Raw genomic sequence first — 18562 nt, 5'->3', positions numbered from 1 at the left:
ATAGCACAGCAGCTACTAAGTCCCAGTGCCCAAAAGACCACTTCTGTCTACACAGAGTGAAACACACACAGGAAACACCAGAAGCACTGAGATCCCCACGAAGGAGGCCAGGAGGCAGATCAGAGGCCGGGCTTTTTAGAAAAAACCAGGAGGAGCTACAGACTGTGCACTCCAACGGCATGAACACAGGTTCTCTCTGGCACAGGGATAAAAATGTCAAGTTTGTGTCCTGACACAAAGTAACATTTCAGAGCCACAGGGTTTGCGTAACCATTCTTAAATTTAAAAGGGGTGCCATGAGGGGCACCTGGGTGGCTCAGTCACTAAGTGTCTGCCTTAGGCTCAGGTCATGATCCCAGGGTCCTGAGATCCAGACCCACATCAGGCTCCCTGCTCGGTGGGGAGCCTGCTTCTCCCTCTCCCCGCTGCTTGTGCGTGCTCTCTCGCTCTCTCTCTCAAATAAACAAAATCTTAAAAACAAAAAGGGGGGGGTGTCATTAAAAACAAGGATGCAGGGACGCCTGGGTGGCTCAGTGGGTTGGGCAGCTGCCTTCGGCTCGGGTCATGATCCCGGTGTCCTGGGATGGAGTCCCGCATTGGGCTCCTCACTTGGCGGGGAGCCTGTTTCTCCCTCTGCCTCTGCCTGCCGCTCTGTCTGCCTGTGCTCGCGCGCTCTCTGACAAATAAATAAATAAAATCTTTAAAAAAAAAAAACAAAAAAAACAAAGATGCAACCAATGCTAACTGCAGAAAACGGACTCCTGCAGTTCAGCTAGCGCCGAGCCCGCACTCAGCCGTCCCCCACCTGTTGTTTCTGGGTGGGGTACTTCAGGATGTTCGCTCTGAAGAACGGGTACTTTTCGTAGTTATAGTCGTACATCCATTCGCAGAAATGATTCCCGATGTCGAATCCCCTGAAAAAGAGGCAAGAGCAGCTGCAGAGAGGGGGGCAAACTGCCAGCCACCAGGCTCCCTGGTCTGAGAAGGGAAAAGGCCGAGTCGTGAGCAGCCCCCCAGCAACAAGCGGTCCTTCCTGAGGACCCCCCCAGGGACAACTGCCTCAGGGACAGGGAGAGGCCGCAGGGTAGTCGCAGACCCAGCGCCCGCAGAGGCTGCAGAAGATCAGTACTCTGATCTCTGACGCCGACAAACGCCAGATTCTGCATTCGGATCAGTCACCGCTGCCCGCCCCGCACCCACCCGGAACAGGCCCGGCTGCTTCCTGAGCCGCCGCAGGCTGCCGGGACAGTGCGCCACTCCCGGGGCCGGGGGCCTGGCTGCCGACCTCCTCCCGGGGCTGCCGCACACCTGTAATTGTAACTGCTGTACTCGAAGTCGATGAGCATCAGTCTCTGCTTTTCGGAATTCTCTCTGCCCTCCAGCATTAAGATATTACCTGCAAAGGGGTTTGGACGACATACCATGTACTGTGGCGTGGTGGACAGTGGAAGGCGCAAGTCCTTGAGCAGAAAGGCCAAGCGTGGTTGTGATCCTGTCAGGGAACCCTGGCCACACAGTGAGGGGGTGCAGGCGCAGAGCGCCGGGAGCAGCACCGCCTCCCAAGGCCAGGCCCTCAGCAGAAGGCCCAGGGTCACGCAGACACAAGGGCCCCTGTTCACAGCAGCCCGACGGCAACGTAGCCCCGCGCTTGCCCGGGAACAAGAACGGCTTGTTGGGGCAGCACCCCCCCCCCCAGACTTTCCACACAGGGGCACGAAGGAAAATGCCTTGTAGCATGCTGGGGTTCCAGCCAACCCAACCCCCCAGCAGCGAGGAAGCTGCGTCCCGCTGTCCTCCCTCATGAGGATGCCATGGCGCTGAGCCTCTGCAGGGCTCCATGGGCCCTACTTGGTCCCGCTGCTTTGCCTCACTCGGTTCTCCGAGGAGGAGGCCACAGGCAGTGTTCCTGCCACCATATTCCCTGTGAGGCTCGATCCTGGGCCCCAAGTGAACGGGCGGCCAGACCCCCACACTCGCCGCAGCGTCCAGCGTCTGTCACTACCGGCTGGCGTGTAGGCACCGGTGAGCCAGGTTTTGCTAGTGTTTTGGCCGTGCCCTTTCCGGGTTTCTGCAGGAGGCGCTCTTTCTAGGCTTTTCTGCACACAGCTTCTGTGTCCAGGGGCCATTAAAAGGAGACGTCCAGAGCAGCAGAACAAAGTAAATGTACAAGCCCCCCCTTATCTAGCCTCTCACTGGCCAGCAGACCTCCTTCAGACCCCTCTGGTGACGTCTGTGCAGCTGGCTATCACCTGCTAACGCACATTTTCGCCCCGCTCGACTTGGTCAACAATGATCAGCTAATTAATAAAGTAACCTATCGCACTAATGTCTGAGTGATGACTGGTCTTTAACAGGGACTGTCGTCAAAATTAAAAACAAACTGCTAAGCCCGGAAAAGGGCCGACAGGGGACGTGAGCCAGCCATGACGGAGAGCACAGCGAGAGCAAGGCAGAGCCTCCCCAAAGCCCGGCCCGCAGCACCGGCGGGAGCTAGCCCAGCTAGGTGGGGCCTCCATCTGACGTCACACGGAGAGCACCCGGCCTCGTACCTTAGGGAAGGCACAGAAACCCAAGGTCACGGGAGTGACCTGATCCCAGGAGAGCAGGTGGCCTCAGGCACCTGCGAGGTGCGGCCAGTGCAAGGCCCCCAGCACTGAGCGGGGCAGTCACCTCTTACCGCGTTCTGACAATCAAAGTCACGTGTTCACCGGAGTCACATACTGAACACATGTGACTCAGGAGGCTTCGGTCCTTTGGCCAAGCTCCCAGTTTAATGAATGTTCTCATTTTCTCTTCTCCGTATACATTTTTTACAAAAATGGGAGAACACCCATGTATTTTTCTAAAACTTGCTTTTTTTCTCTTCATAGATCCTGGTGATTTTTCTGTTGGTCTGCATAAAAACTTAACCTCCTTTTTCGTAGTTCTACAACACTCTGCCGCGTGGCTGTCTCATTATTTCACGCACGTACGCCCCTCCGCACGGACACCTGGCATTCGTCACACACACTGGAGGCCGCTTTCCAAGGACACGCACACACCCGGCCTCACAGGACAGCAGCAGTTCTTACCTTCCTGACAGTCATTATGACAAAACACAACTGGAGAAGGGGTGGACTCGAGTAGGGACCTGGAGAGGGAATCACATCTCGGGTCAGACGCCACCGCGCCCGGGACTGGACTGGCACTCGGCACCACCGTGCAGCCTCCCTGGTGCAGCCTCCCCACGGCACGGTCACCGTGAGCTCTGAGAGCGCTGCCATCCCCTGGCTGCAGCTCAGCCTGGGGCACCACAGCAGCCCCCCACCGTGCACACCCAGCTCTTCCCGCCCCGCGGGCCCTCCCCACCCAGAGCATGACCCTCCTGCTTGGTGGACTCCAGCCCCCGCTTCCGTCACACCTCTGATCACAACTGGACTCTATGGGACACGTTTGCTCGTCTCTGTCTCTCCTGATAAGACACAAGCACCTCAAAGGCTGTCCTGGTCTCCATGTCCCCAGCACCACGCACACCCAGGAGGGAGGGGAGAGACGCCGTCGGGCGCTCCGAGAGACCGCGCAGCGCCCCTACCCCCAGCCCCACAGCTCCCCCAACCCTCCCCGGGGCTCACCTCAGGTGCTCCAGCTCCAGGGGCAGGTTGTAGCGCAGGAGGCGGTGCAGCTGCCTCCGCCGGGGCTCCCCTGAGAACGTAATCCTCAGCACCTGGTTCAGGTACCTGGCAGGGCAAAGTAGAACAAAAATCACTGCCCGGCTCTCGGTGGCTCACCGGCGGGGATCCTGCCAAGTCCAACCCCGCCGTGGCAGCGGGACAGAGCCCGGGGCTGCAGGCTTTCCAGAAAGCTCATCTCCCGCCCGGCTGCCCACTCAGGGACCAGAGGGCCACCGGGGTGAACCCGTACTCACTCTGGCACCTCCAGCAGCCGCTAACCGAAAACTGAGTTAGAGCCAAGCGGTTTGACCACTTACTTTTCCATTGTTCCAAAAAGCCATTTTGGTTCCTTATTGAATGGCATTTTCATACCATGAAATGTAGCCATTTTCTCGGCTATTTCTGCAGAAATATCTGGCACACTTAATTCTTCAGTGTCTAAGCGCCGGCTCTGGAAGGAACAAGGGAGTCAGAAAACAGCACTTCTCCAGGGAGCTTGGAGGGGTGCGATCCCCGATCCACCCCCCACCCGCTAAGACCCAGCAGCCGGTTGCACCGCTGTCTGTCTGGCCGGCGCATGGGCCTCCCCGAGGACGCACCCTCCGACAGCGACCCAGTGACTGCCACAGCGTTTCTCAGCATTTCTCAACGCCCCCACAGGCTCATTCTGTTTTGAACCCTTTGAACCGTGAGAGGATCCTTCTCACATGTAAGCATTTCGGCGGACCCCGCCCCCTCCCCTCGCCCCTCTCCCCCTCACCAGGGCTCGCCCCGCACCCCGCGGAAGGCTCCGGGTCTCACGGTGGCTGCATGAGCCCGTGTCCAACTCCCTCAGTGGCGCAGACACCCCGGGCTGACCCCGCGCAGCCAAGAGGTGGTGCTCAGCACAGGTCCTCCTCTGGAGCACGGCCAGGAGCTCAGGGTGGGCCGTGCCCCCTCCTCCGCGGCGGCCGCAGCACCCCGCCCGGCCCGGAGCAGGCTCTCAGGGCGCCCGGCCGGACGAAGCCACGAGGGGCCCAGCTCCTCCCGAGGAAATCACCATCAGCCAAGATCTGTCTTTCCCACACACACTGCCCCCCTGCAGAAGCCCAAAGAGGCACCACAGCCGCAGGGGTGAGGGGGCGGCGTCTGCGGGTTGGAGAGAACCCAGCTGCAGTTCTGGCTGTAATCCTCACTTCACAGTCACGTGGCCAAAGGCTCGCTACTCAGGCCTCTGCATCTGACCTTCAGACTTGTATAAAATGAGAAGCGCGACATGGGGTCCCTGGCGGGGCTGCTCTGACCTAGAGCAGACAAGGCAGGCAAGGGCACTGGGCCAGCACCCAGCCAGGGAGGTCTCGACAAATGGCAGGAGCCTGGTGATGAGAGCTCGGAGCTGACTGGCAGCGGCGGGCTCAGCCGCAGCCTCCTCCACTCGGGAAACCTCCAAGGACAGGGGACGTGGCTTGAGTGACAGCTCACTCAGCTTTCACATGGCTTTTAAAAATGCCAGTACTTCGTTTGGCATCATGGAAAGTCTAAGGCCAACCGTGCTCGAAGATGAACGCATTTCAGAGTTCCAAGCTCCTTTCCCAGAGACTGACCAGGGTCCTAGAGGTCACTACTCTCCGTACCCTCTGGAAAACGGCTGTGGGGACCAGACGAGGTGGAACCCATCCCACCCCACGCAGTGCTCAAGAGTAACCTGGGAATAACGCACGCCAGCAGGCTGAGCCAAAGGAAATCACTGTTTCTGGGGTCATAGTTGACGACTGGTAGTTTCATGTGGTTCAACCTAGTACTTCAACAGAACTTCAAAAAATCTTCACTATACAAAACATCATACACAGAAGAGGCTAGAATTTCAGAGCCAGCACAGTATCAATCCCACAGATGCTACAACCCACGGACCCTGAACCAGGACAGGACAGTCCGATTACTCTGGTTTGTGCTCACTGGTCCTTCACCTTCCCTGAAAAGAGAAGGCTTACCACACACGTACATTTTAAACAGTGTTTAGTTTGCTTTCAGTGGGCTTTACTGAAGTGCTATCCTAGGTTTAGTCTTCCACGATCTGGTTTTCTCACTCAATGTTGTGCCCTTAAGACATTGCCACTTCTAACCACAGAAAATATTTCCGATTTTCCATGCTTTCAGTTACTTTATTATCTCATTTGATCCTCATGCCAGTCGGAGGCTTTGGTCTTCACGAGGACAGTTATAAATGAAAAAACCGCCAGGTGGCGAGCCAGGTGCCGGGGCGGTACGGAAGGTCTGCTGCGCGGGTCTAGTTGCGGGTTTCCACGTGGCTCCCGGCTGGCAGGTACACAGACAGTGCCACCACCAGCCAGCAGGGGGCAGCCCTCCCAGGACCCAGGTCCCAAGAAGGCGACTACCCCTGGGCAGTGGATTAGACAATTAGGACCCCTTCCTCCAGCCTCCCACTGAACACTGGTTGAATCCTGGCAAGTCGAGCATCCCTTCAGCCAGGTGTCCTGTGTTTAACCACCTGCCCGACCGTACTGGGCAACCCAGCACACACAGGTGGCCACGCAACGCAGGGCGTGAGCCCATTTGTGACCCCAGTCCTTGAGGCGCTCTCACAGCTGAAGCTATTACAGCAGTGTTAGAAATGCCTCAGGACAGCAAGAGAAGGCACACAGTCCCGACTTGGATTTGAGCTGGGCCCTGAAACGCCAGAGGAAGCTGACAGGCACCTGGGAGCTGGGGAGACTCAAGAAGAGGGAGTGAGCTGGGAGACAAGGCAGAGAGCAGTGGCGGCCCCACAGGGCAAAGACCCAGGTGTGGCCAGGGCCATGGGGCTCAGCAGGGAGTTCTAAAGGCGGTCCAGAAATTGAGAGGAACAAGGGGAAAGGGGAAAGGTTCAGGGCAAGCAGCTTTAGGGGACAATAGGGAATGTTAGGTTTCATATATATTTTTATTTGGATGAACACCTTTGCAGGAAAGACAGAGGTTCTAATGTAAATTCAATAGAAATCTATTTTTTCTTTATTTCTGAGACAGTTTCATAATGCTAAGGCCCATTTACTATGTCAGCCCACAACCTCTCAGGCTCCCACAGGACCAAGACAAAGAATCCGTCTTTTGTCTGCGGCGCCTGTCAACCGGCCAGTCGAGAACCCCCCTTACCGGGATGAACTGCTCCAGGCGGCCTTGGGGGAAGATGCCGTAGAGCTTGGGCCCAAGCGACCTCTCTGCGAGAATGGCAAACATGACGCTCTCCAGGACCATGGCCTCCGCCCCCTGAAACAGACAGCAATGACTGGAAGTTTACTGAGGGCTGACTACGAGCAGGCTCACAAGTGCTCCCACACGAGCGGGCTATCCTACCCCCAGCAGCCCTGACCCCACATTGTAAGTACAAAGAAACCGAGGTCGATGTCTTGTAATCCGCGGGCTCCGCACTTGCAGCCGTCCCACTATACTGATGAGCGTGAAAATTCAAGTTTAGCGGAGTCACTGACTCCAAAAACAGAACAGTATCTATTGGTATTTTCTTGCTTGTATTGATTTTAAAACTTCTCGAGTACCCCCCATAGCATCTTCCCAAAGGCCACCACAATGCCACCCGCTCTGGTCGGGGGCTGGCCTGCTTTCAGCCCAGAGCGTGGAGCAGGAGTGCACCGGCCACACGGGCCTTCTGGCCTCAAACCAACCCTTCAGGACGACTGATGAATCGGGGCCTGTTTTTGGGGTCCAAAGAGCACCCTGGCATGGCACGTTCACGGGGCCTGTGCTCCCCTCTTCTCCCCGGCCTTCAGAACGTTCGTCTCTTGCCAAAACCCGATGACCCTCATATGCTACCTTCAGTCCTGATAATCCATGTGGGATCTAGAATGATCCTGTCTTCAAAAACTATCTTTTGGTCTCAGTTCAAATTCACTCTTTAGTTCTTTGCCATTAAACAGCAAATGAGCCTCTAGGCCACTGTGTCTGAGGAGGGGCCGACAAGTATGGCTAGAAAATGCTTTCAGGTGATCCTTACTCACACCTTGTCAGGAAACGCACCCTGGGGACTAGGATCCCACAGGAACACTGCCCACAGTGAACCAGCTCTTAAACCCAAGTTATAGAAACACACACGTTGGGGCACCTGTGTGGCTCAGTCGTTAGGCATCTGCCTTCAGCTCAGGTCATGATCCCAGGGTCCTGGAATCGAGCCCCACATCGGGCTCCCTGCTCAGCAGGGAGCCTGCTTCTCCCTCTCCCTCTGCTGCTTCCCCTGCTTGTTCTCTCTTAAAATCTAAAAAACAAAACAAAAAACAAAACAACCCACACACCAACAGGACCTACTTGGCAACGACAGGACGCTAAGTTACAGAAAAGAAAACAGAGAAGTTACTTTTCCAAAGGACATGGAACCACATTAGAAGAAAAAGTAATTTGGTCATTTTCACATTTGGGGGAGCAAAGAGATTTGCCAGTCGGTAACCTCCCAAAATTATAGTCTGGCCACCATCTTGTGTCACCCACAATTACGGTCTGACCACCTGGTGAGGCCTGATTTTTTTATGCACTCATTTGCAGTTTTGTATCTAGGGCTGCTACGAGCTAAAAACTGTGTCTTCCCCAAATTCACGCATGAAGCCCTAACCCAATGTGATGGTGCAGATGAGGTCACGAGTGTAGGGTGTCCACGTGATCAGTGTCCTTATATGAAGCGTCCCAGAGCCTGCTGTCCCTCCCTGTCTCTCCACCACGTGAGGACACAGGGAGAAGGCAGCACCCACAGGCCCAGAACCCAACCGTGCCAGCACCCTGACCTCCAGCCTGGTGGGAAATAAAGGTCTGCTGCTGGCAGCCCCGAAGAGTCTGTTATAGTAGCCCGAGGAGACTAAGACACGGACAATACCAACATAGCACTGATCTGTCCGGTCCACGAAGCTATGAGCAGGTTTGAGAGGGGAACCCCCCGGAGGAGGTAAGGTCACTGTTGACCCCAACTCCAGCACCAGAGACGCCTACAAGAGAGCGTGCACAGGTCTGCAAGGTGTTTCTCCAATTCTCCACCTGGAACCCGCATGGAGTGACATGCTGCGGTGAAGGCAGGCCCGGCACGGCAGGACCAGGTGGCTCCAGTGGGTGGCAGCAGGTGGGCTGCCACTGGGGGCCCTGCGCAGCCCTCAGCCAGCTGGACCCCCTCCCACCAGCTGCAGAATCTCAGAGTCCCATCAGGATTTCTCCCGTCTAGGTATCCAGGTTTCATGAGAGTTAAAATTTTGTTTTTCAGCTTCCCTCCGTGTAAAGTGACTGAGCCCAAGGGCGTCAGGCCGGGCACCCTATAGAACACATACTAAACCGGCTCTCGAGTTTGCAGTTGCGAACTTCACAGAGGTGAAGCCCCACTGCGCTCCTTCAGGAGGCTTAGCGTGCTGGGCGCCACGTCTGCTCAGGACAAAGGCCACCGGGAACAGACTTCACAGGCCGTACTGTCACCGGACTGGACACACACTGCCCAGAGTCCTCCAGAGCCAAGTCAGCCTGTCGCCGGGATGGTGGCGAGAAGCTGGACCGAGACTTGGGAAGTTTGCAATTCTCTTTGGCATTGCTCTGAACACGGTAAACAAGGAATCTCTTTGTTCACGTGTAATACCGCAGTTTGGTATCTATTCCCAGTACGGAGAAGGGGGAGCTGTGTGTGGAGGAAAGAACGTGGAGGGAGAAACGAAGGAAAACACTTAAGAAAGACGGTGGGCCAAGAAGCAAGCCCGGTGGATAGGTTAAGAAGGAGAGCAGGTAATCTCAGAACGAGTGCATCAACTACAGGGAGCCTTTTTGTAACTACCGGGTCTGCACACACCTTCCAGCTTGCTCCGTGCGGAAGCGAGCACAGCAAAGGAGAGCGCACGGCAGAGAACAGGGTGGGACCCGCATGACCCAGTCCCCTGCTCCAGCTCGCCCAGCCCCAGCCACCCAACCAACCACAGCGGGTCCCAACTCTCAGGACAGAAGGCCCTACCCTCCACTTGAAACGATTTACTCTGGCTTCAGAAACATTCATATATATTCAGCCCCAAAATATTTACGGGATGTCCACTATGTGCCTGGCACTGTGGTGAGCCCCGGGGAAAGAAGAACAAGGCACGATCGTCGCCTGCGGGAACCCCCTTCCAGAGCCGGAAGCAGACAAGGGTGCGCAAGGGCGGCACAGGCTGGGGACACTGTGGGCACAGGATGGGGCGGGATGGCAGCTTCTAAGGAGATGGTGACACGGACTCCTGAGGGGTGAGAAGCAAGCACATTCCAGGAACTGGGACCCACCCTCCCCCCCGGCCCCGCAGTGGAGCACAGCAACCCGGGAGGAAGAGGACAAAATGAGCTCGGAGAGGCCGGAGGTCTGGGCCACGAAGCCTTCAGCATCTAAGGCCGAGTATACAGCTGGCGCGCGGCGGGCGAGGACCCACATGGAGCCCGAGCACCCCAGTGACTGTCCTCACACAGCAAGCTATCCAACACACCCGATCCCTAAAACAACCTTGTTCACCACTGTGCGAGACCTTCTAGTATTTTCTAGCCTGTTTCATTCTAAAAAGCAGCAAAGATGCTGACATTCATGCACTCTTCGAGGTTTTACAGTCCAGCCCTGAAGCCCTCGTTCAGATGGGGGCGGAAGAGGCGGCAAGCGTGAAGGTGAAAGTGGTGTCTGGTGGTGGCTGTTCAGAGGGGACCCGGGGAAGGGCAAGGAGGCCACTGGATTTGGCAACGTGGAAGTCCTTGTTGACCAGACAGGGCAGCGGGAAGGTGGGCGGGGGGATCAGTGAAGGGAAGAGGGAGGGGGACCACTGGCTGCTGGGGGGCAGAGGTGTCAGACTAATGATTCACCTTATCTACACAGTTCTATTTCTTTAAAAGAATTAAAATCCTGTAATAAGAATATTGAGGTTATGAACTTTTGTGGGTTTGGTTTTGTTTTTAAATATAGAGTCTCTCTTTTTTAAGATTTTACTTGTCTGGGGCGCCTGGGTGGCTCAATGGGTTGGGACTCTGCCTTCAGCTCAGGTCATGATCTCAGGGTTCTGGGGTCAAGTCCCACATCAGGCTCTCACCTCTTGCTTCTCACCTACTCGGTGGGTAGCCTGCTTCCCCCTCTCTGTCTGCCTACTTGTGATCTCTGTCAAATAAACAAATAAAATCTATTTTTTTAAAAAAAGATTTTATTTGTCAGAGAGAGAGAGAATGCACAAGCAGGGGGAGCAGCAGGCAGAGGGAAAAGCAGGCTCCCTGCAGAGCAAGGATCCCAATGCGAGACTTGAACCCAGGATGCCAAGACCATGACCCAAGCCAAAGGCAGACGCTTCACCTACTGAGCCAGTCAGGTGTCCCAAGATTATGAACTTTCAGAGAAGACAGAATAGCATTTCTGTGGTATTCTTGCTGAAACTGCATAACCTCATTCCAGTCATGAGAAATGGTGAGACGAACCTATGCCAAGGGAACATTCTATGAAATTACTGATCCATGTGCTTAGCAAGCCTCAGGACTGTGAGTAACACAGAGGCAGACGGGACAGACAAAGGAAGAACCCGCAAAGGCAGCGTGGGGTCCAGGCTGCATGCTGGAACAGGACAGAGAAAGCATCTGTGGAGAAACCCGGGAAATTCAGGTAAGGCCTGCAGCTCAGTTGCTGTTATCCCGCGGGTGCTGGTCTCCAGGGCTGTGTGAGGTGTTCGTGCCAGGGAAGCCGGGGAAGGGGCGGAGGGGAGCTCTCTGTACTAGTTCTGCAAACTTCCTGTAAGTCTACAATTAGTTTGAAATAAAAAGTTAAAAATAAGTGAAACGTGTACAAAAAAGACTGAAATCAAGCACTATAGCAAAACTAATTCCTAATTCTGTGCAGTGGGGCGAGGGCATTTATTACGTTATTCTGTGCTTCCCAAACGCTCAACACTTTTTTCCCAAGAAAAAAAGAAATCCTGCTACAGAGAGGGAGCAGACGTGGGGCGAGGGCAGCAAACTCTGGCCCCTGGAAGGGACAGCAGCCACACGCCTGTGGCTGGAGTCGGGAGCACAAGGGAAGGACCGGCCCATCGGAAGGGCGGGTATAGACACAGCCTGGGCTGGAAGTGGGAAGATGAGGGCCAAGAACACAGCAGCCAGGGCAGGGAACGGCCAGGTCAGGAGGGTGAGCCTCCCAGAGAGGCTGGTGGTCCTCCTGTCCATGGGGTTTCCCTCTAATGATGTCCAGTGGCTCAGGTGCAGGCCCAGAGAGGGCGAGGTGGCCGGGGCCAAAGACCAAGCAGACACAGAACTCTTCGCCAAACCATGGTGGCTCTCAGGAGGGTGTTCAACAGAAGGGAAATGGTCTGAAAGCAGGAACAAGGAAAAAGAAAGAAGGACCCCCCCCACTCCCAGGACCAGGACGTGATGGGAAAGCACCTCCCCACAGGGAGCTGCAGGGGAGAGGCTGTAGCGAGGCCAGTTAGCACAGGAAACGTTCGGGAGAGAGAGGACAAAGACTGCAGACAAAGGCCAGCCATCCCAAACGGGCTCACAGAACATCTTGGACTGAGGAGGGGAAGGGACCAGGAATGTGTGCACCAGCAGGCAAGGGGCAGAAGGTTACAGAGCTGTGCACGGGCTCTGGCTATAGCCATCATTCGACAATTCTATCTGCGCCCCACTGGATAGCGGGCCTGAGAGCCATCGAGGCAGCAAGAGGTGGGGAGGTCCTGCCCTGAGCCTAGACCCTCGCAAGAAGAGGAGGCAGACATGAATCACATCCTGCTGCAAACTCACAGCCAGAGGAAGTGCAGAGGCCAGGAAGACGGTGCTCTCGGCGAGGGCACAAAACAGACACACACACCTCGTCTAGGGAACACGAAGGCTCTGTGGGAAAGCAACCCTTGGGCGAGGTCCTCACTACAAACAGAAGGGGGCTGGGAAATGGCGGAAGCTGAGAGCATTCCAACTGGGAGGAACAGCAACTGTGAAGAAAACCCCACCATTTAGGACAACGTGGCTGGAGAGCAAGAATGGGAAAGGACACAGAAGAGGATGGAAAGCTCGGCAGGGGCAGACCACAGGGAAGCTGGCCTGGGGTACAGGGAGGGCTGAAGGACATCAGGGACATCAGGCCAGCGGCTGACCCGATCAGAGCAGCAGCTAGAGCAGGAGGGGAAGCAGAGCCCCCAGAGGAGACGGGGGCAGCCTGGACTAGGGAGGCAGGTGGTACCGAAGGAGATGAGCGCACAAACCCAGGGTAGAGTCCACAGGGAAACAACAGACCCGTGGTTGAGACATGGGGTTAGGGAGAGAAGGGGGTCCGAGGGGCCTCCTGGCTTTCTGTTGGCAGAGAAAGGAGAAACTGAGGTTCCTTGAAGGCTGTGGGGTGGAGACCAAGTGTTCAGCCTCGGACATGGCGAGATGGCCAGCGGATGGCGCTGAGGGGCAGCACGGGAAGAGGGCCCCAGGCCACGTTGTGGGGCACGTCAGACAACAGATCAGACCCAGAAAGGAGCCGAGGAGGGGAAGAAAACATACTGGAACAGGCGGGGTGCTGCCAGGTGCCACCAAGAAGCCTCGTTCACTAGAACTGAGAACATGCTGTGGGTCTGGCATCGCGGAGGCCCTTGTGGCCCAGCCTGGTCGAACATCAGGACACACACAGGCCTATACCCCAAGGACTCGGGCTGGCGGAAAACTCCATGTCCATCACTTCCCGCCTGGGGGCGTGTGTCAGCGTCACCCAGAGCACATGTTCTAGATCAGCTATACGGGGGTCTCCGGGGCAGGGTGTCCCTGGAACCACCCACCGACACATGAGGGGGGACACATCAGTACTTTTATTCTTTCACGATCTCACCTCTTATTAATTCCCATTTCTTGACAGTTTCAATAACTAGTCTACAGTGAGTAAAGCCAGCGTACTTCTGTGTTGTGGGCGGTGTGTACGTCCGTACAAACCTGCACACACCGGGCCAGTGCGCTCCAAGGTGGCTTATACCCCCGGCATGAGGACATCACTGCTCCAGACGCCCCACATCTGAGCCTTGAAGAGGGACCAGGCTGACACATCTGTGCTCTCGACCTCAAGCTCTTCTGAATGCCAGCATTCAGAGAGGGGTCATTTGGATCGGGAAGAGGCCCCGCTGACCAGGGCACCACGTGCGGGCAGAGGCACTCCTGCTCGCCCCGGGCACGACCTGCTTCAGCGTTGCGTGGGACAGAAGAAGGGGGTCAGAAGCCCAGCGCCCGAGCCGGCCTGCCTCTGCGTCCCGTCACGCTCAAGCACCTCCCCAAACCACCTTCCCTTGGCCCCCCACGTGCTGTTCTGATCACCGAGAGGCCGCCACACACGCACTGCCGACACTGAGCAGGAGCTACAACAGCCGGGCCGCACTCGCTCTCACGCGGGCAGCCCCCCGCGCGGCCGGAGCCCAGCCTCTGAGACACAGCCCGGCCCCCGGGGAGGCGGTGAGCGGACAGGCACCACGGACACCGCGTGCACCTCAGGCAGAGGCAGAATGCACTTAATTACTTACTTGAAATTCATTTTCTTTCTGAGCTTGGTCGGATCCCTCTTTATTACAGGACCTCTACGAATGAGAAAAAGCAAACACTTCTGGTAAGATGGGGAGCACCAAACAGACACTGGCTTTGCAACCACCAGAACAGTCAGGCTTTACAGAACATCGCAGGTCTTTAACGACTGCTTCTCAACCCACGGATGTCACCGGCAGCAGGCCAAAAGGCACCTCCAGTGTCCAGCACGAGGACCAACACCCGAGGAACTGCTTCGTTTCTTTACAAGAAAAGGAATGTGCTGTTGGCCCCAAACAAAAAAGGAATGTGCTGTTGGCCGTGTACCTTTTCACAATTTCACTGTCCGAGGAGAGGGAAGTCAATAGGGGGCGCTCTTCCAATCAGGCCTTCCCAAGACAAAAGGCCACGTGGTCTCCCCAATTTAGCTAGGTGGTTCCTTCAAGTCAACACTGTCCTGAGGAAGCTTCCTTCCTGCAAGAATAGGGAGTGTACACACACCCGTGGCGGGTCGCCATGGTCAGCACAGAACGGGGACAGAGAAGAAAGCCCGGTGCGGGCAGGAGCCTTGGCACAGAACCCGTGCGACGAGCCTGCCGACTGCTGCTTCCACGGCCTCGCCCCGCTCGCTCGGCCTGTCGCTGGCTCCATCAGAATTCTGCCTCCACCGAGGAGAGGGTCATGCGAATTTACCAAGTCCTTACACTTACTTCAGATATTGATATTTTAAGGGATATTTTTATAGCACTTTCCTCAATGAAATGGCCAGTTACTGGAAACCAGGGATCTAGCAGTAACGACTGGACCCTTAGTGACCGTCAGCAGCTCTCTGGCCGCGCTCCGTCTCCACGTCACAGATCGTGTCTTTTAAAAGCCACCCCCCAGCCCGAGTGCTTGTGCGTTAGAAATCTTCACACGATCTTGAATAAGGGGAGGGAGAAAAGCAAGTCAGAAACTTAAGTATCGTGTCAAAATTTTACACTCAAATACTGCCTCTCGAAATGTTATCTGTGATCATTAAATGGAGCCGGCCTAAGCCAGACATAGAAGGAAGCCCATAAAGGGAACTTTTTAAAATGTTAAGGTAAAAAGATTCTCGAACATCCCGTGAAGAACATACCTTTCCATGCCACAGCTTTATCAAAAATACCTGTACCGAGGGTGGAAAGTGTGGACGGGGTGGGGGGGGGGGATGCCACGTTAAGCAACACCAGCTACGCTAGCACCAAAGAGCCCAGTGCGCTAGAGCCACGCTCTCGTCCATCCTGCACAGACACACTCCACAGACGCTCTCGTGCACGCTCTGCACACCCGTGCCTGTGCGAGCTTCCTCAGCACAGAGGCAAACAAACATCCGTGTTCATGACGCTATCTGCAAAAGACTTGCACTTACACATATTCAGTAACATCTTTAACATCCCGTGTATTTTGTACAAAATACAGAAAGTACAATGGGGGGATAGATACTTTCACTTGTGTGATCTGCGTTTCTCTGATGAAACGATGTTATAGGTTAAATCCCGTTACAGTGAAAGCTACAAAAATGAAAATCCTCCAGAAATACTTGTAGATGTTTATTGACGGCTTGGGTTTGTGACGTGGTGACCTCTCAGGGGGAGCGGTAACTGGGTCCCGAGACAGCTTCGCTCCTTCCTTGATTCCGAACCACTGCCATGGCCACGCTGCTACCTCAGACTCAGACTTTAGTGGCCCCTCTCTCCCCAGCAGCCTAGCAGCTCCTCACGAATAAGGACTCCATCTTTCCTGTATGGTCTGTCTTCCCCCCAAAAAACACCAAGCAATCCTGCTGCCCCCTAGGCTTTTTGCCGGCTGAACTAAAGGACCGGCCACGCTGTGAAGCTCCAGGCACGTCCTCCACCATGGGGCCAGCCGGCTTCCAGCGAACTCGCATCCATGGTCCCAGTCACGGGGAAACTGGCTGCGGTGTTCATTTGGATGCTGAACGGGGCCAAAATACCCCCAAAACATTAAATCCTGTGCTTGTCCTCCCTAAGGAAAGTTAAGACCAAAAAAAGTTCTACGATATGATATAGGGAATTTGGATATTCTATGGAAATTTGTTGTAACGGGATTTGACCTGTGCCAAATTCTAAATGACTATGGTTATTCCTATGCTGTTATATTCGAACTGTATCTTCTTAGGGAGATACTGTGAATGGGTTATTCAGTCAACAGAAGTCCCTTTCCCTCGTCCAATGGTGCTCTCAAAAGCAAGTCGCCTCACGTAAAGTTACAAATCGCCTGAGCTCCCAAGGCCATTCCTTTTTAATACTCACACCAGTGGCAATAAATTCCGTTAAGAATTTCCCCACCGCTGCCCACTCCATCCCGCCCCCAAATGAAGGCAGTACTTGTGCCATCAGAGCACCATGATGAGGGCAAGACGGGCTTCTGCCACGGTCAACCCTCTGTTCTGTTTCCTCAGTACAAAATGTTCAGCTTCCCTCAATCCTGCAAGCAGGAAGAGTTAAGACCAGGAATCTCAAAGCAATCAGACATTCACGGAAAGTGAGAAGAGGCCTCATCCTGAGAAGCCAGTGACAGACTCACGCTACCAAAAAAGAGGTCAGAGAACTTTTTTGTGCAGGAAGATGGGAAGTAAAATGTACCTTGGAATCTGTAGGATTTTCCATCAGAGGCACAAGTTTATCTGAAGCAGATATTAAAATATGTGGTATAAATATGTAACAGGACTCTAAATTTTTTGCCAACTTTTCATGTTAATAAAAACTAGCTGTCAGGGGCGCCTGGGTGGCTCAGTGGGTTAAGCCGCTGCCTTCGGCTCAGGTCATGATCTCAGGGTCCTGGGATCGAGTCCCGCATCGGGCTCTCTGCTCAGCAGGGAGCCTGCTTCCCTCTCTCTCTCTCTCTGCCTGCCTCTCCATCTACTTGTGATCTCTCTCTGTCAAATAAATAAATAAAATCTTTAAAAAAAAAAAAACTAGCTGTCATATATAAAATAAAACTAAAATGTTTTACATTAGGAATTTGAATATTGGTTAATATCAAATAATTACTAAAATCTTTTGATGTAGGGCGTGCCTGGGTTAAAGCCTCTGCCTTCGGCTCAGGTTATGATCCCAGGGTCCTGGGATCGAGCCCCACATCGGGCTCTCTGTTCAGCAGGGAGCCTGTTTCCTCCTCTCTCTCTGCCTGCCTCTCTGCCTATTTGTGATCTCTGTCAAATAAATAAATAAAATCTTTCAAATAAATAAATAAATAAAATCTTTTGATGTAAACATTATTATGGTCATTTTTTTTTCTTAAATCATCTTCTATAGACAGAGATGGAAATGCTAATGTGATGTCTGGAAGGTGCTTCAGGAGAAACCCGGAGAATGAACAAGAGCGAGGATGAAGGGCTGGTCAGCGGGAAAGATGGACCGTGGGGTACTTGGGGCTCATTACTCTCCTGCTCCCCTTTTTTATGTATCTGAAATTCCCCATAATAAAAAGTCTTTTTTTTTTTTTTAAAGATTTTATTTATTTGACAGAGATCACAAGTAGGCAGAGAGGCAGGTAGAGAGAGAGGAAGGGAAGCAGGCTCCCTGCTGAGTGGAGAGCCCGATGCGGGGCTCTATCCCAGGACCCTAAGATCATGACCTAAGCCGAAGGCAGAGGCTTTAATCCACTGAGCCACCCAGGCGCCCCATAAAAAGTCTTTTTAAAAATAAACACAGAGGGGCGCCTGGGTGGCTCAGTGGGTTGAGCACCTGACTTCAGCTCGGGTCAGGGTCCTGGGGTCCTGGGATCGAGTTCCACGTTGGGCTCCCTGCTCAATGAGAAGCCTGCTTCTCCCTCTGTTTCTGCCACTTTCTCTACTTGCGTTCTCTCTCGCTCACTCTCTCTCAAATAAAATAAATAAAATCTTTAAAAAAAAAGTTTTTTAAAAAAAAGTGTTGCTCAGTCATTAAGCGTCTGCCTTCGGCTCAGGTCATGACCCTAGGGTTTTAGGATAGAGCCCTGCATCAGGCTCCCTGCTCAGCAGTAAGCCTGCTTCTCCCTCTCCCACTCTCCCTGCTTGTGTTTCCTCTCTCGCTGTCAAATAAATAAATATAATCTTAAAATAAAATAAAGACTATGGAAAAAAGTACCTTTTATATTCCAGGTTATTAGTTTGTTAAATGTTTTATTTCATGCTCTGAAAAAAAATGAAAATCAGGAAATAGTAAGACAACTTTAGGGCCTAAGATGAGGAAATACCATTTGATTGAATTTTATCTCATGTAATTTTAGGATTCAAAAATGTTCTATTATTTAAAGTCACCCAATACTCCAAAATATAACATTTATTTCTTTAAATTTGTCTGAACTACTGGGCAGAAAAAACTCTTATCATCTGGCCAGTTCTTAATGACAGATTCCTCTAATGACGAAGGAGCTGGTTTTACAACTGAACTACTTTAATAAAG

At 53.8% G+C, this 18562-nt stretch overlaps 1 protein-coding gene across 2 annotated transcripts in view; it reads right to left on the bottom strand.

Annotated features, from left to right (window-relative positions):
• Positions 1-18562, bottom strand: part of LOC111149619 (choline kinase alpha) — a 60741-nt gene that overhangs the window by 10711 nt on the left and 31468 nt on the right. Inside the window, exons 3-9 of one of the 2 annotated variants that reach the window (XM_022506779.1) lie at positions 14132-14185; positions 6780-6893; positions 3968-4101; positions 3612-3716; positions 3072-3130; positions 1309-1396; positions 806-914 (exon numbers count right to left, since the gene is read on the bottom strand). In XM_022506779.1, the coding sequence (XP_022362487.1) occupies positions 806-914; positions 1309-1396; positions 3072-3130; positions 3612-3716; positions 3968-4101; positions 6780-6893; positions 14132-14185 (663 nt within the window). The remainder of the gene's footprint in view (positions 1-805; positions 915-1308; positions 1397-3071; positions 3131-3611; positions 3717-3967; positions 4102-6779; positions 6894-14131; positions 14186-18562) is intronic. The other variant, XM_022506780.1, reaches the window with a different exon arrangement.

The sequence above is a fragment of the Enhydra lutris genome, unplaced genomic scaffold, assembly GCF_002288905.1.
Source record: "Enhydra lutris kenyoni isolate GAN:26980312 unplaced genomic scaffold, ASM228890v2 scaffoldscaffold22, whole genome shotgun sequence".
NCBI lineage: Eukaryota > Metazoa > Chordata > Mammalia > Carnivora > Mustelidae > Enhydra > Enhydra lutris.
Note: the sequence above shows the minus strand (reverse complement) of the source record. Positions and strands in the feature narration are given on the sequence as shown.